The following is a 16,197-nucleotide window of genomic DNA, read 5'->3' on the forward strand; positions in this document are numbered from 1 at the left end:
GTTCCTTCCTTGAGAGAAAATTGTGGTGACGCTCACCTGTACCCTCTCTCTCCAGCCCTCCCCCATGTTTATAAAACCTTACTGGAAAAATCTGCATCTCATTTATTTTTGTGTGCTTGGTGCCTCATGTATATGTAAATGGATGGCCAGTCATTATTAGTTGAATGTACGACAAAATGAATGAAAGAAGACAGAATGTGTGTCCTACGTATTGTCTAGATCTATTTCCACAGTTAACATAAAACATAATATTAATGCTGTATCAATGGTATATAATATAGTACTTTTCTGAATAATATGTAAATAGTCCAAACATTATTATTTGTTGCTGTAAAAATTAAACCTTGGAGAAAAGGGCGGTTTTAGAGGGAGTGAGAATATGAGTGTGGACCGGATTTTTCCTTCCATCCATCCACTCCTTCTGCCCTTCCCCTACTGACACTCAGTGTTTTGGGGGCACATCAGACCTCCCCATGCTGGAGGAAATGTATCAGACAGGACAGTTCACACCAAAAGTAATGGAGCTTAATTTCCCATTACCTGCAGTCTTTATTTTATAAAAGAAGATTCAAAAGGAGTGATTTCAGGGGGTAGAATTTCAGACCCACCGATACTTGGAAGAGAAGAGAACGTTTTAAGTAAACAAATGCCCCCTCCGAGGTCCTCACTTCCCCATGAGGGGCTGACAGTGAGGGGAGGTGATGATGGAACCTTCCTGTATGCAGCTCAAGGCAAACTTTTTTTGCTTTAAGTGCTTGTGTCGGGTGCTGCATACCTTTCTCTCCAGAGTCAGTGATAATTATATGGCAGAGGAAACGGGCTTGGAGAATTTTTATTAATTTATTAACTAAGGATGTCATTCTGAGCTACACATTCTTTTAGAAAAAATTGAGTATTTCTTACCGTTATAAAATCATCTGGCTGTGTGATACAAGTTAACTAAAGTTCATAAACTGATCGCTTTCAAACTTTCCAATTTCACTCCCCTGAAAAAGGGAAAAAGTCGCTTAAAAAGCCAGTTATATTCAACTATTTCTTTAAAAATTGTATTGACATGAGGTTTGCAGTTAAATAAAGATGAATCGATAGACATGGAATTCTGATAAACTGGAACTTTTATTTGTCACAAATATTTAATTCTAGAGTGAAAAATTGCTCCAGAAAAGCAACCTCTCTGAAAAATATGACCTATTCAATATAACAGCTTTAGTTCATTGTTTTATATGGAGTCAAAACAGAAATAGTCTGTATACATTGAAACTTCTAGTGAAACACTTTCTTTTGTGAATAAATTAGTATATGATTCATTTTTCCTCAAATGGCAGGGAGGGTTATAGGAAAGCGAGTGCAGAAAGGGATAAAAAGGTTTCCTGGTTTGGGTATTTTTCCATGTGTCTGGCAGCAAGTTTGCAATAAAAAGAATGATTTTTTTATGAGACTGTGATTATTCACAGCAAGACTAGCGTTGGTGTCACTATGAAAAATTCTTCTTTAGTAGATACGCTCAGCAGGAATAATAGATCTAAAAGAAAGGTGACAGGAGTTACAAAGAACACTGTTGCCAGTGACAAATTATGTTCCCCAAAATGATGAGCAAACCCATGGAAAACTGAGAAACGACTTCAGCAGTAAATCAAAGGCGTATTCTTAAGAGCGGTTCTGACTTGACATTTAGAAGAACGATGTTTATATTAGATGTGCTGAGTTTTCTGTTTTTTAAGGTTGCGAGTTATTTCGTAATTATGTTGGTCTTTAATATTTACTTTAATACTTTATTTTAAATATGTGATACAATTAAAAATATATTGATATGATAAAATTGTATACTATAGTGTGACCTATTCTCAGACACAAATACTAATAATGCACAGCCCTATTTCGTATTTGAAAGTAGTCGCATTTTCACTGGTTCCTATACAAATTTGTAAAAGGCCATATCTTCTTATGTCAGCTGACCCATAAATGAAGCTTTGCATTTGGGCATAAGCTTTCTGTGTATATTAACCATGTGGTAGGGGGTGTAGAGCACCCTGAAATTAATTGAGCTGTTATTGCACAAAACATAAACAATAAAAGATGGATCTCATAGCATTAGATATCAGGTAGTCACTGTATAACCTACCTTTTTAAAAAATGAAGAGAATTGTAAAGTGTTGGTATCATTAGATCAAATGTAACACATGCCACAATTATCAATTAATCCGTTACTTTTAGAGGCACTTCGTTGAACCATTTTGAATAAGCCCATTTTGTTTTAAAAGCTTATTTTTAGTTCTTTCTGGCTTTCATGAATAAGACTGTCTTTTCCTCACCCTAAGGTTGAGAGTGTGAATAAAGACAGATACATTTAATATACTTGTGTGGTGAAGAAGGCATTCATGGTGAGAAAGAAGGACTCCAAGCAGTGTGACACTGACATATCATACTTTTTAACACTGTGCTGCTTGCTAAGAAGGAACTATCTTCATGTAATTCCTCTGGAATTCTTGAAGCAACACGCGCAAATGGTATTACCATGACGTCTTAATTTCAATGAGCAAATTTTAAAAGGAATTAATATTATAAGAAAATACTAAAAATTTTGAAAACATCTTTTCTTAATTACTAATAAGCTTAAGAGTCCTGTCAAGTTTTATTTAGTGATCTTAAATATTTACCATAACTTTGTGCGTAGGTGACTGCATAGCTGAAGCACTTCAATTTATCTTTTGCCTGAATATATGCCGTCTTCAGTTACTTTCAGTAAAGATTTTGTTCTCTAAATATTTTATGAATACCCGTCTAAGCAGAATCAGATTGAAATAGCTAATCTCTTACCTTTGTTGAAACTGCTGTCACTCACATCTTGGGTGTTGAGTGCAAGTGTAATACCTGGGTCTAGCTAACGTAAACATAATTCTAGTAAAATATCTCTCTCGTGTAGATAATCCCTACAGGATATTGTAACATTAAATATATTAAAATACCACTTTGTGAGTAAGAAGTAATAATTAAAAACAGTGTGTGTCCCCACAAGTTGGATCTTATTACTAAATCTCAAGAATAGATGTTAAAACTCTTCTTAATCAGTTTCTAAGATTTGAAAAATTCCCCGCCCCCCATTGGCTTCTATAGTTGTGTCATCTTGTTCCTATCAAAACAAATAGGGTTACGTAAATACTGATTTTTAATACATGTTGGCTCCGTTGTGTGTGCTGAGTAGATAGTTTAGAGTGGGAATTGCAAGTTCAATTTGTGCAGGTAGGTTTTAATTCCTTAACTTTTCCCCAAATTGGCAAACAAAATAAATGAGGCAGGTTTCAAAAACTCCCTTTGTTCTTCATCTCCTGTGCCTTCGCCACAGGTAACCTGCACCCTTTTCTTCAAGGAAGCATTGTGGTGGGTACCCAAGTAGGACAGGTCCTGCCCGCCCAGCCAAATGCCACCGCTGAGGGGCTGTGAGCTGCACCCCTGCCTTTCCACACTGCCCCGGATACAGGCTTCAGCCAGTCCATGCTGGGCACGAGGGCACAGCCTCATGTAAGCTCTTCATTACATCTCTGAAAGAGCAGTGAGGGTCCGGACATACCTTTAGAAAGCGCGTTGTAATGGTATCATTCCACATCAGTCAGTATAAACACACAGTGTGTTGATTGAATAGTCTCCATTTTGCAGGGAGAAATGTGCAAGTAGAAACAGGGTTTCTGCAGATGTCCTAAGTCATGGACAGACTTTCTTAACTTCAAAGACTGATGCACTGAATCTAGTTGTCCATGATTCAAAGCCGGATTCTTCCCATCTTTCCAATCAAGTGGCTTGTTTCTTAACCACCACCCACCCCCCGCCCCCGCCCTTTCCCCTTACGTAGAATTTCTGAATCACAGAGAATCTCTCGGGATGATCCATTTTACCTTATTTTTCCAAAGAAGTTATAAAAAAAAAAAAATCTAGGGAGTCGGGAGTTATTTCCAAAACCCGCTATGGAAATCAGTCCCTTGAAACCTCTGTCACTCAAATAGTGGTCACTCTAATGCCATCCGAACAGTACAGATTGTCTGTGAGAAAGAGGGTAGTGTGGCCAGACCCACAAGGGATGTCTCCCCACCCCCTTTTCCTTTTTAAAGGATGTGCTGATGCCTTGCAAAGCTTTCAGACGATCTGTGAGCTTGCCTCTAACATACAGGAAATATTCCTGTATTCTGTATGATGAATCGTTTTTTTGTTGTTGTTTAGAAATAAAAAGAAAACTTCTTTCTAGTAACTTGGAGATGTCTAATATGTGAGGCAAGTATCTATATTGTTCAGAGGTGGGGGGTCAGAGTGGGGCGGGGGTGAGGGGGGTGGGCTGGATATAATTGCACGATGACAGCTAGGAGGGGACAGAGAACCAACCGTCATTTCCTCCTCTGTGGCCAACTCCAGCTGGTCTCAATAGACACTGATGTAGAGACACAAGGAAAATAGCTCACTCTCCAGCGACTCTTTTTTTCCTTCCATTTTTACTTTGTAAAGGAAGGTATTGAAACAATTAGTTGGCAGCATGGTGTTAACTTTCTCGTGGTAAATTTGGAAAATGGAGCAAATACAGCCTTGGTCAGCAGAATTTGGGTTTGTGTAACTCAACGTCTCCCAAGACGTGTTGGTAACATTTTCATATTGTTCCATTTCGTAACGTGCAGCCAGCCTCCATGTCTTCTTAGAGTCTCTGTTTATTCAAAGACTTCAAGTTTACGTGGAGTTTATGTTTCTAGTGTCGTGTTCAGAGGTATAGCGCCTCAGCGTCCTGGCTGTGACATCACTGAGCTTGGCACAGGGAGTGAGCCCCATTGTAACTGTCTTAATTCTTTGTATTAATTTTCCTAAACTCACTTGAATGGTAGGGTATATTTTTACATAATTATGGCACAAGTGAAAGTCTTGGGGGGAAAGTATAACCACTACGGTATCAAAGCAGAATAAATATTTGCAGAAAAATTCTGCCATAACTTAATATTTTGCATATGAGCCCCTGTACAAAATCGGAGTCATTCCCGGGGCTTAGTCCAAAACAACGTGACTGTGGCCCGGCCTGGGAAGGCCTGAGATGATGATGGATCAGAAAAAGGTCAGCGTGAGTTGCAATGCCAAATATAACGACCAAAAAGGCAGAAGAACAGTGCGACCAGAGTTCTGAAAGCGAGTTGCCTTTCCCGCATGGCGGTGAGGTCCTGCCCCATGGGGCTTTCTTCCTACTCCCCACTGCAGAGCTGGTGTTCTGTTCCGCTGCTCCACGTGTTGGCTGTTTTCCCCAGGCATCCATGTGAGCATTTTCTAATCCAGCCCCGTGAGTGCGTGGATGTCTGAACGGAGGGGCAGAAGTCACTGAAGCTTGCAGATTTTATGTATTTTGCTCCTCTATGAAGCACAGGTCATGGAACATAAGTGCGGCCAGGTGAGGGGAAACTCAGGCTGTTTGGTGTGTGGTGCTTATGGGAAAGGTGTTGTAGGAGTCTGTCGTGTAGAGAGGAGGTGTGCGGGTAACACTGGGAGCTGCACCCCTGTATGTCACCATCTGTCCTCATTCATCTCCTCTGCGGTGACTATGGCCACGCCCTTTGTTCCTGAGCCTCAGATTTCCTACTTTGGACATGCTGTGTCCAAGTCAGGGTAATACCTGTGCTCTCACCACGTACGGTTGCACTGTGTGCCCTCTACCCCTGCCAAAGACCCAGTTACCACCATGGCTCTCCATCCAGAAGGGTTTACCTGTGAAGTACCAATCATTTCAAGTCCTGGTGGTGAGGTGAAGGGCTGGCGCCTGTACTGGAGGATGGGGTTGGGGGGGAGGGTCTCCCATCCAGGCTCCAGGCTGGAAGGGGCAGGGATCACTCATACTGGGCATGGGGAGGGGTAGGGCAGAGGAAGGGATGGGCACGTGTTAGAGCCAGAGCCCCCTAAGCTGACAACAACTGATGAGTCACAGAGGACCTAGGTCATGGCAGTTGTCTACATCGTGTGAATTTGAGGGAGCCTGGAAAGGAACAGTGAATTAGGGGGTCCGAGGCCCAGTGTCATAGCACTTACCTTTCAATATTCAACTTTGCTGAGTCTTCGTTTTTCATCTATGCAATGGGTTATAACATGAAATACCATTTTGTTTTCACCACAAATAAGTAACATGATTTAGCTCAACAACAAATAGGTGTCTGTGTGAGTGGGAGAATCGTGTGCCTGCCTCTGTGGGAACTCCACGGAAGTCTAAGAAAGGACTCTTGCTGACACCGTTTGCCATCCTTTAGGGGAAGGAGGAGACACACAGTGTCAGCAGAGGACAGTTGAGTGACGGAGTGCTAATATGTGGTGTGTATCTGGTGCTTTAAGACTTACAGATGGGGAGGGCCCAACCTCAGGATGGGAACAGTGGGCCCAAGGCCGGATCTAAGTTCCGTAATTAATTGTAAACGTTTCCTAGTGACGGATCATCACAGTGACTCCTCCTCGGGTCTCCTTGCGCTGTGTCTCTGAAAACTGGTGAAAGAAGCATTAAGTATATATTCTTCTGCTATCTACTCGATACAGGAGCTTTTATGCAAAAAAAAAAAAAAAAAAAATGTTGTGGATTTTGACGTCCCTTTGGAAGGCTAGTAATAAAAGATAACTCTTTCCCTGCCTTTGGTTCCCTATCCACCACCTGGCCCAGCCTCGCATCTATAATTTAGGGGGGTAAAGAAAACTGTCTTCCAGAGCCTTCTCTCTCCCCTCTCTCTAGGACCTGCTCACTAATTCCAGGGTTGCACTGAATCTCTGAGTCTAGGCTATTTCCTAGAGAGAAGGATGACTTTCCCAAAAAGTGCCACCTTCTCTCACCCCACAGCCATCAGAAGTAGAGGTCAGGCATTGACAGTCTGGGGTCAAAAAGCTCTATTTTGTTTCTATTACCACAGCTTCAGTGATTGGGAACCATCTCTAGTAGTCCACCGTTTATCTCTTTATTCCCTTTATTGCTTTCGTCACAGAAGCAATAAGGCTAAATTGTGGGCCGTGCTGTCCCTCCCTGATGTAGCAAAATATAATTTCAGGTTTTCAGACCTCCGCCACCCTCTTGGACTAAACAGTTCTGCCGTTCAGCGGGAGTGTGTTCCTTTGGGTTCCAGGAAGGGTCTACAGTACGTGCCACAACTGTAATTTATCACCTGTGCAGTTAGTTAACTTCAGTCTTTCCTGCTAAACTGTAAGTGCCTTGAGGGCAAGGGACTCATACCTCGAGGTGACTTCCAGAGCCAGCTCCTTGCTGTCACCTCCCCCAGTAACTCTGACTCTCCTCCTGGCTCCTCCCTCCTGCATCATGCTCCAGCACAGGAGGTTTTCCTGCCTCAGGGCCTTTGCACTTGCTCTTTCCTTGGCCTGCAAGGGCCTTTCCCCAGATACCGACACAGCAGTGCCTATTATCCATGCCTGCTGTACTTTTTTTTCTTTCTATTTAGCACTTACCAATATCTGACATATTGTACTTTTTGCATATTTTTTTGTTTGGGTGTCTGCCCCACTAAACTGTCAGGTCCAAAGTGGGAAGGATTTTTGTCTTTAATGTTAAACGGTATGTCCTTAGCATTTAGAAAAGCACCTAGAACGTAGTAGCCCCTTCATAAATAATCAGCTACACGAATTAGTAAATGAACAGCTCGGGTGGGTTGCTGTGTGCAAAATCTACTAGTCACTCAAGGGAACTACTACTTCTGCCCCAACTGGGGCCCCAGGCCAGACACCCAAACACATTAGGGGCCCTTTGTGCATCTCAAGCCATAAGAGGACAGATTAAGGCGTAACCTATGCTTCAGTGACTAAGCTGGCAGTGGTGGCCCCGAGCCATGTGAATGGCCCTCAGACTGGGATTCAGTAATGACTTGAGCTCCTTCAAACCCTATCCTGAAACTTTGGGAAGTTTATTTCCAAAGTACATTTTCAGCACATTCAGTCTTTTGAGAAGAGAAATGCATTTTCCCCTGGAATTCTGTATGTTCTCTGCAATCCGTGTCTTAAGTACCAAGTATGGTTTTTAGGACTATGTTTGGCTCCTGAAACGATGGGAAGCTTCCATTCTTGTCTTCTGCGTCTGTAGACTCTTCCCGGGAGGCTTTAAAACTTCATTGTTGTTCCAATGGCCAACCCCCTTCAGCTCCCCCCCTTGGTTATCTAATTTGCTGGGTTTAAAACAAATGTGGCAACTGAAAAACACCCAGGTCCAGAAAGCAGAAGTAACTACCTAAAATTAGGCTCTTAAGACAAACAAAGAAAGCAAGACGCCTTCTGCAAAGTGGGAGAAGGGGATATCAACATGGAGGAAATAGGATTTCCGGCTATCAGAATGTAGGGACCTGCAGTTTGTAATTTGAGAGCGAATACACCTACTCAGCCCTGCTGAGAAATATATATGCTCTTCATGTTCTCCATTTTTGAGGAATTAAAACTTTCTGTAAGTAAGCATCAGTTTTCTCATTAAGATTTTTAAAAAACACAGCAGATTTCCCAAAACATTTATACCATTATTCGTCAACTCATACAAAGACTTATGGGTAATGAATCTTCAGTATGTATGTTATGGATTCAAAATGTGTGCAATATGGTATTTTTTTATTGTTAAGTAAAATGGGCAACAATTCCCAAAACACATTTTACACTGACATTTTAATGACTTTTTTAAATTCCTGAGGTGCTAATTAGACCTTTTAAAAACGCTCTTGATTTTGGCATCTAGTTCTCATTAAAATCATGCTAACAAAAATTCTCCTGATACAGACGTAGGATTTCCTTGTTGCCACCACACCAAACTGCATTAATCAAATCCCTGTGAGGTGGGTTTGGTGTGTGCAGGTAAAAACCTTGGAGCCTTTGGCACTTAATTAGAGTTGACCAAGATACTAAACAATTCTTCAAGTGAGGGCCTCAGCCCAGGGCCAGAAAGCCTCAAATCAGGCTAGCAGGAGAAAAGAAACACAGGGCAGGGCAGGACAGCAGCGGCCATGGACTCAGTCTGTTAGATAACTGACTTCTCTGTTAGTAAAGGGTATTTACAGCTTCATTCGCTTAAGAAAAGCCTCTTAGCTTGCTTTTCCAAGGAATTCTCCCCACTCCTAGAGTCAACCCAGTAACTTTAGGCCAATTCGGATTCCTTGGATTAAATTCTTTTTAACATACCTTTTCCCCTTCTAATTCCTCAGCTTCCTCCTCCTCCTCTGTTCTTTTTCCCAAGAGAGAAAATCACTATGGCCTTTTGGTTTTGTTTGTTTGTTTGAGGGAGGGTTTCTGAGGTTCACTTTTGTTGTTGTTTTTAACACTAACCAGATATGCTAAAGGTAGTCATTTACCGACAACATAAAAAGTTGTATTTCTGACTCGATACATGGCAGAAATTCTTTTGTTTTGCTTGTTATTTTAACTTTATTGGGGTGACAATGGTTGGTAAAGTTACATCGGTTTCAGCTGTACAATTCTGTAATACATCATCTATATGTGTCATATTGTGTGTTCACCACCCAGAGTCAGTTCTCCTTCCCTCACCATATATTTAAGTGGCAGAAATTCTTCCTGATGGTTTAGTAACTCTGTAAACCCAGAAGAAGTACGTTGTCAAAAAACAACACAACTAGCGTTTGTCTTCTGAACTACGATCGAATGAGAACCGCTGAGAAGTTCCCAAACATGTTTTCCAGGAATGGAAAACCTGTTCTTAAAATGTGAAATTCACCGTCCACCCGTGAGGCCTCCTGGACTGGCTTTTCCGTTTTTCTTATCTGAGGCTATGGACCTCGGGAGAGCCGGAGAGGGTTACAAGGTCAAAGTCTTTTCCTCCTTGGAACTTGCTGCTTGCTGGGAGAGGGTTGCCTGGAAAATAGATGCTTTAGAGAAGAGGTTGGGGGTCAGGATTTTAATTCTGTTAGGCAACAGCTGGTTTGAGTTTCTTTCCACTTCTATCTCCTGCTCCCTTCCTCACAAATCCATGGAGAGAAAAGAATTTGTTCGGAAGGAACCAGCAACATAAAAATACACCTTCTGACGGTGGTGCTTGACGTGTGTCATCTTTGCTACAAATTGAACGTTAAGTGCTATAGGCATAGGTTGGATTTTATAAAATGAACTATATAGGAAATATGACCAGAGCTTTCATCAGAAGGACCTTTGAAAATAGAGGATGCGTGCCTGGAAATTTCTTTTACTAATTTTTTTTTTAACTAAAACTTTTAATGGAAATACGTATCATAGAGGCTTCTAGGATATCTGGAGCCTGACTGAAAAGAGAAGAATCATGATGGAAATATTAAAACATGCCAAGTGTATGTTACTTGTTTCTGGATTGGAGACCTTGGCCGTCTCCAAATGAATGTGCCTTCATTTGTGCAACAAATGTTTGTTGGGTTCTGCTCTATTGAGTTCTGTGAGATCTGCTCTTCTCACGACTATGCGAGGGACTGGGGACCCAGAGGTAAGAAACAGGGTGCTCAGATGCTAACAGGTGCAAAAATGTGAACTCAGTCCAATGTAGCGTTAGCCCACGGTTACAGCCTCCTCTTCCAAACAGTTTACACATGGTTTGCGATGTCCAAATCAGGTCTGTTCAAATAACAGTATTCTAAAATAAACTCGTAAACCCAGTACTTAAAGATGTAACAATAATGAAATAAACAAAAAAAGAGTAATAAAGTAAAAAAAAAATTAAAACAGTGCATGGTTTGATTGTTTCTATTTGGGTTTTGAGGTCTCCCATGCTTTTTTCCTGAGAGAGAGAGAGAGAGAGAGAGAGAGAGAGAGAGAGAGAGAGAGAGAGAGAGAGAGAGAGAGAGAGAGAATGAAACTCACATCTCTCAAATCAATGGCAAACCAGTAACAGATTTTTTGTCTGGGCTCGTCGGCACACTGGCCTCAGGCTGTGTTGGTGTGTGGCTCGACAGCAATCAGAGGTCATAATTTCATTGGCAGTTAGCATCAGGTTTAATTTTTCTAGCATGTTCCGTTTACCGAAATGTCTGGTTTCAGTTATGCCGAGGCCTTGACTGAATCAGCTTGGAGCAGCATGATGTCTTCAGGTACCTGAGGTTTATGGGACACATATGCTAATTGTTTTCAATCACTTTCCTTTCTAAACACAAAAATGTGTTTTTTGAAGCCGAATCACAGTAGTCCTTAATGACATTGCTCGTTTCTGATATTATTAAAAGAGGACCTGAAGTAGGTAAAAAATGCCATTTTAACAAGACTGCCACCTACTGATTGACATAGTTGGAAACCAGTCCAATTAAAGTTGGGGGTGGGGGTTTGGGGGATTTAAATAGCCCTGTGTGGTTAAAAAAAAAAATTTTAAAAAAAAGTAAATGATTTTTGAAAATTGACATGTATCATTTTAATTGCATTTCAGGAATGTGACCAAGTTCATATAGACGATGTCTCTTCAGATGACAATGGCCAGGACCTGAGGTGAGCCCATAGCAACACAAAGTGGTTGTCTCCATTTTATAGTTTAACAGCTCAGCTAATTAAGATGAACTTTGGTTAACTTTGGGCTTCTCTTGCATCTAAATAGCACATATAACTTTGGAACAGATGGCTTTCCTGCTGCGGCCACCAGCGCTAATTTATGCTTGGCAACCGGCGTGCGGGGCGGTGTAGACTGGATGAGAAAGTTGGCTTTCCGCTACAGACGAGTAAAAGAGATCTACAACACTTACAAGAATAATGTCGGAGGCAAGTGACTGTCACCAGTAATCGCGCTGGGTTAGTTAAGACAGTATCTAGGTGAAATTCTCAAAGTACCACACACTCTTCTGTCACACTTTCTGGGATATAATAGCCTTTTCTAGGATAGTGTCATCGAACCAGTGATTTATTCTACTGTAATTTAGTGACAAAAATGTTAGCCTAGAGCCAGCAGTCCTAGTCAGATGAGTTTAGGCCTGGCCCCCTTATTTACCAGTAGTGGCGTGAGCTGGAGTGAGTCCCTTCACCTCTGTGACCTCCACTTGTCCTTCCAGTACAGTGGGATGAACAACACTCGCCCAAACGACTTGAGGTGGCTCATAAAGCCCTTTCTACCAAGCAGACATTTGTGTTAGTTTGGATCTTTACACTGTGGTTCCAAATGGCTTTTGCGCAAGAGGGAATATATTGGCTTATTAATGAAAAGTTTGGGGGTGGTGTTGGTTTCCAGCAGAAGTTCAAATCAGAGGCTCAAATCATACCATTGGGAATCTCTTGCCTAGGATTTCCTTTGGATAGGAGTCATTCTAGATCACTGCCTCTCAGAAGGTGGCAAAAAGGACCACAGGTAGATCCAGGTGTATATTTTACCCATTTAGTACCTCCCTTGGGTGGGAAAATGTCTTTCCCAACAGATTCAGCAAAAGCTCCAAGACAGACTTGCACTGGCCAAGCCATGGTCATACGCCTACCCTGGCAGCCAGAAGGGAGGGTCGGCTCTGCCCAACTACATGGTTAGAGGAGTGGGTGCAAGGAGGCTCCCCAAGAAGAAGAGATGCCTTCTCTAACCAGAAAGAGGGATGCTAGGAACGCAAACACATAGGTGTTTTCCTACAGTACTAAATAAAGATTTATCAAATGAATGCTACTATGTGAAAAGTTACGTGGTGTACTATAAAGCTTGAGGATGGTAGTAGCAGTAGCGTTGGATGTTTATTATTGATAAAGGTGAATAGACGCATCGGTAAGGAAGTAGTTTGTGCTTTTAAATCCACAGGCCTGCTGGGTCCGGCCAAGAGGGAAGCCTGGCTGCAGCTGAGGGCTGAGATCGAAGCCCTGACAGATTCCTGGCTGACCCTGGCCTTGAAAGCACTCACGCTCATTCATTCCCGGTAAGCTCTCCCCAAGTCACTTTGTGCTGCCTTTGCTGGAAAACGGGCTCTGCTTGTGTTCATTCAGTTTCGAGATTTATTTTTCAACAGTCTTTTTTTTTTCTTTCTCTCTGTTCTCATAGGACGAATTGTGTGAATATTTTAGTAACAACTACTCAGCTTATCCCGGCATTGGCGAAAGTCCTGCTCTATGGATTAGGAATTGTATTTCCAATAGAAAATATTTACAGTGCAACTAAAATAGGTGAGCTGCTTTTGTTTTGTTCTGATTTGTTTTATAATTGACTCTTCTCCTTCAGGCTGGTAAAAATGGAAGGCAGTAAATGAGGCATTGTTTCAGAATGCTGGGTTTCAGAAAAACTAGAGTAATTAAACTAATTTTACTGTTAAAATTGGCTCTAGACATGAAGAGAAATATAAATCATAATCCACATAGTTTTAATCAGAAAATTTCACTACTGGCTAACATTATACTTTTTAGTGGTAGTCAATTTAGAATCAATTCTGGATTATCTTATTTTTCTTTTAGGCAATATCAACAAAAATATCTTATAAGCTAAAACAAATAATAGTATAGAGATGTAAAAGTAGAAACTAAAACTGTAATCACAGCTCTCTTTTAATTATTGCTGGAACTATTTTTTGTTCATTTTAATTCAAAATGCATAAACATTTGAGTTTCCATTTTTGTTATGGGAATACAAGAAAAGATTAAGTTTTTGCAAGAAAGAAACATAGTTGGAGAAAGAACACTAATGTGAAATTTAGTTAGAATATAAACCAAGACAGAATAAAAGTGGGATAAAAAAAGAAGGCACAACTCTTGTTCTTAGAGAATTCACTATCTAGCAGGGGAAGCAGACATCTAAATAAATCGAATATAATAAAGAAGTATATAAAAGAGCATTTACCAAGTATTTATTAGATACCCAGAACTATACTAGGCATTCTGCATACTAAAATTGATCTCACAACCTTGTCATATTACAAATGAGAAAACTGAAGCTTAGAGACTTAATTGTTCAAGTTAATAGCTAATAAAGATAAGGGACAAACTAGGTATCTCTGATTCCAAGGTCCAGACACCTTTCCACATGCTTGGGGTGGGAAGTGGTCCTACCACTAAGTGCCTGAAGGAGCACACCATTGAAAAAGTGGAAGCATTCACTCCCACCCAGGAGAAAGCTGAGGTCAAGTGTCAGTGAAAGCCAAAGGGGAGAAATGACATCCTAGCTGGGTATAGAAGGATAAATACGAGTTTACCAGGTCGACAGGCTAGTGAGAACGAAGGGACAGAGAAATTAAAACATGTTCCCTTCTGAGGGACTTTTGAGTGGCCCTTCAGTGTTCATGGAAAGCTGAAAAGGTAGACCTGGGTCTAGTCATACATGGCCTTGTATGTCACCCTAATGAGATGTTATTTTAGTGAGTCCTGAGGAAGGGGTTGGAGTATCCTGGTAGGTGGGAAGAAGGTTGTTTTTGGCTGCTCAACTCTAAAGAAAAAGGGACAGAAATGGATTCCCTGTAGGTCTCACTCTCCACTTTTATACTTCTTCAAAGAACTTACTAAATCATTACTAACAAATCGCTTATACAATTATTTGTTCATAGTCTGACTTCCTTATGAGACCATAATATCCTTGATAGCTGAGTCTGTCTTTGCGCTGATCACTGTAGCTATAGTGCCCGGTACATTGTAGGTGCTCAGTGTTTGTTGAATGAAATATATGAATAATGGTAGTTTATTCTGAAGAAGGCTGCCACTAAGGTTTCTTTAGGCAACTGGGTCAGTGGTGACACTATTAACTGGTGGGGAAATCAGGGTTGATTGGAAAGACAAAGGTTTGATCTTACCAATGTTGAGTTTGAGGAGCCTATGGGATATTCCGATAGCCCCCCTGTGAAGTTGGAAATAGTTGGAATTTGAGAATGACTGATGACACCTGAGAAGGGCCAAGAACAGAATGCCAGGGAATTCTTATAAAAAGAAAGGAATGTACCAAATAGAATAGAATTCCTGGTAGCCTGAGAAAGCCAGAATTTTCAAATATTCTCCTGTCCCATAAAAATAGCAGTCAGTTTGCATTAAGTCAGGTGTTTACCCTCTTTGTGTCAGTAAAGAGGAATCATATTGTGCTTTGTAAACAGGGATCCAAGGTAAAGTTTTATCAGCACAAATTCAGAACAAATTCAGAAAGTCAGAACAAATGCCAAAGAGGAATATAGGACAGAAGGAAAGAACAGGCAGTGTATTATGTCACACACATTGAACTTTAATCCCAAATAATTTGAAAATGTGAGGGTGACAGGGAATTACAATAGCAATCAAGTAAATATTTTTTAATGAGAATTTTGCTTGTAATATTGGACTTTTTTTTTTCAGCACAGAATAAAAATTAGAATTCAAAATATGTGGTGGGGTAGAAATTATCTCAAAACCAGAAGTAGGATACTTTTCAATGATATTTTTAATAAGCAAAGTTAAGATTAAAACCCCTATAGTTAGTGCTAATTTTGCCATAAAATGATTAATGCAGAAAACCCAGGAATTTTCCCTGTAGACAAAATAGCAAAGTCTTGGGAGCAAATGACTGGTATCTTATGTAGCTGAGCTATGATGTCTTTTCAACAAAAATGGGTTTATCAGAAAGAAAACTTCAGATAAGACCTCAAATCAGCTTCTGAAATTCAGCTTCAGTTTTTAAATCTTTATTGTGAGAAATGTCTACATGACCCCAAATTCACAATGAAGCCTGTAGGAGATGGTATACAGGTGGGAGTTGTTTTGTCCATCACTTCACCTTTACAAAACATTAAGTTTACCTTCCCGTTTTCCAGGAAAAGGAAACTTTGCAAAAACACGTTAACATGTCCCTCTAAGGAGGGAAAATGTTTCATGACGTCCAAGTTTGGGGTTGTATGTTTTTGCAGTGAAAACTATACTTTGTATTTGTTTCTTAAAGTGATTTAATATTTCACAGTTTAGTGGGCAACTAAAGAAGCATTGAAATTACATCCTTTGAATAAGGCTGGCCCTATTTCGTTTGGTCAGATGCAAAGTAGAGATTTTAGTGCAAAATACAAATATAAAGCAGACATTTGTTTAAGCAAACAAGCAATTTGTTCGCGTGTATATCTGATCCTTATTTGAAAGAGATGCAGTCCTCGCTCAGCCATTCACATTTGAAAACTATAAACTGCCCATTGTCCATTAAAATGACCCTATTGGCAGCCCAGGACCTGGAACAACAGTTTCTTCTCTAAGAAGCAACAATGGCTGCATTAACAGCAGGGATGTGCTGAGAGTGTAGCCAAGTCATGACATGGGAAAGAATAGATAGATAAAGGTATTCTGTTACCTGCACCCACTTTTCCTCTA

The 16,197-nt window shown here is 40.7% G+C and overlaps 1 protein-coding gene across 17 annotated transcripts in view; it reads left to right on the plus strand.

The window, feature by feature from the left end:
- The window catches only part of EYA1 (EYA transcriptional coactivator and phosphatase 1), a 294,427-nt gene that overhangs the window by 258,431 nt on the left and 19,799 nt on the right, over positions 1 to 16,197 (plus strand). For all 17 annotated transcript variants that reach the window (XM_019726030.3, XM_074318728.2, XM_019726026.3 and 14 more), the window contains 4 exons: positions 11,369 to 11,427; positions 11,534 to 11,694; positions 12,704 to 12,818; positions 12,941 to 13,062. In XM_019726030.3, coding sequence (XP_019581589.1) covers positions 11,369 to 11,427; positions 11,534 to 11,694; positions 12,704 to 12,818; positions 12,941 to 13,062 — 457 coding nt within the window. The remainder of the gene's footprint in view (positions 1 to 11,368; positions 11,428 to 11,533; positions 11,695 to 12,703; positions 12,819 to 12,940; positions 13,063 to 16,197) is intronic.

Source organism: Rhinolophus sinicus, chromosome 7, assembly GCF_057876585.1.
Source record: "Rhinolophus sinicus isolate RSI-liver-muscle chromosome 7, RSI-T2T, whole genome shotgun sequence".
Taxonomy (NCBI): Eukaryota; Metazoa; Chordata; class Mammalia; order Chiroptera; family Rhinolophidae; genus Rhinolophus; species Rhinolophus sinicus.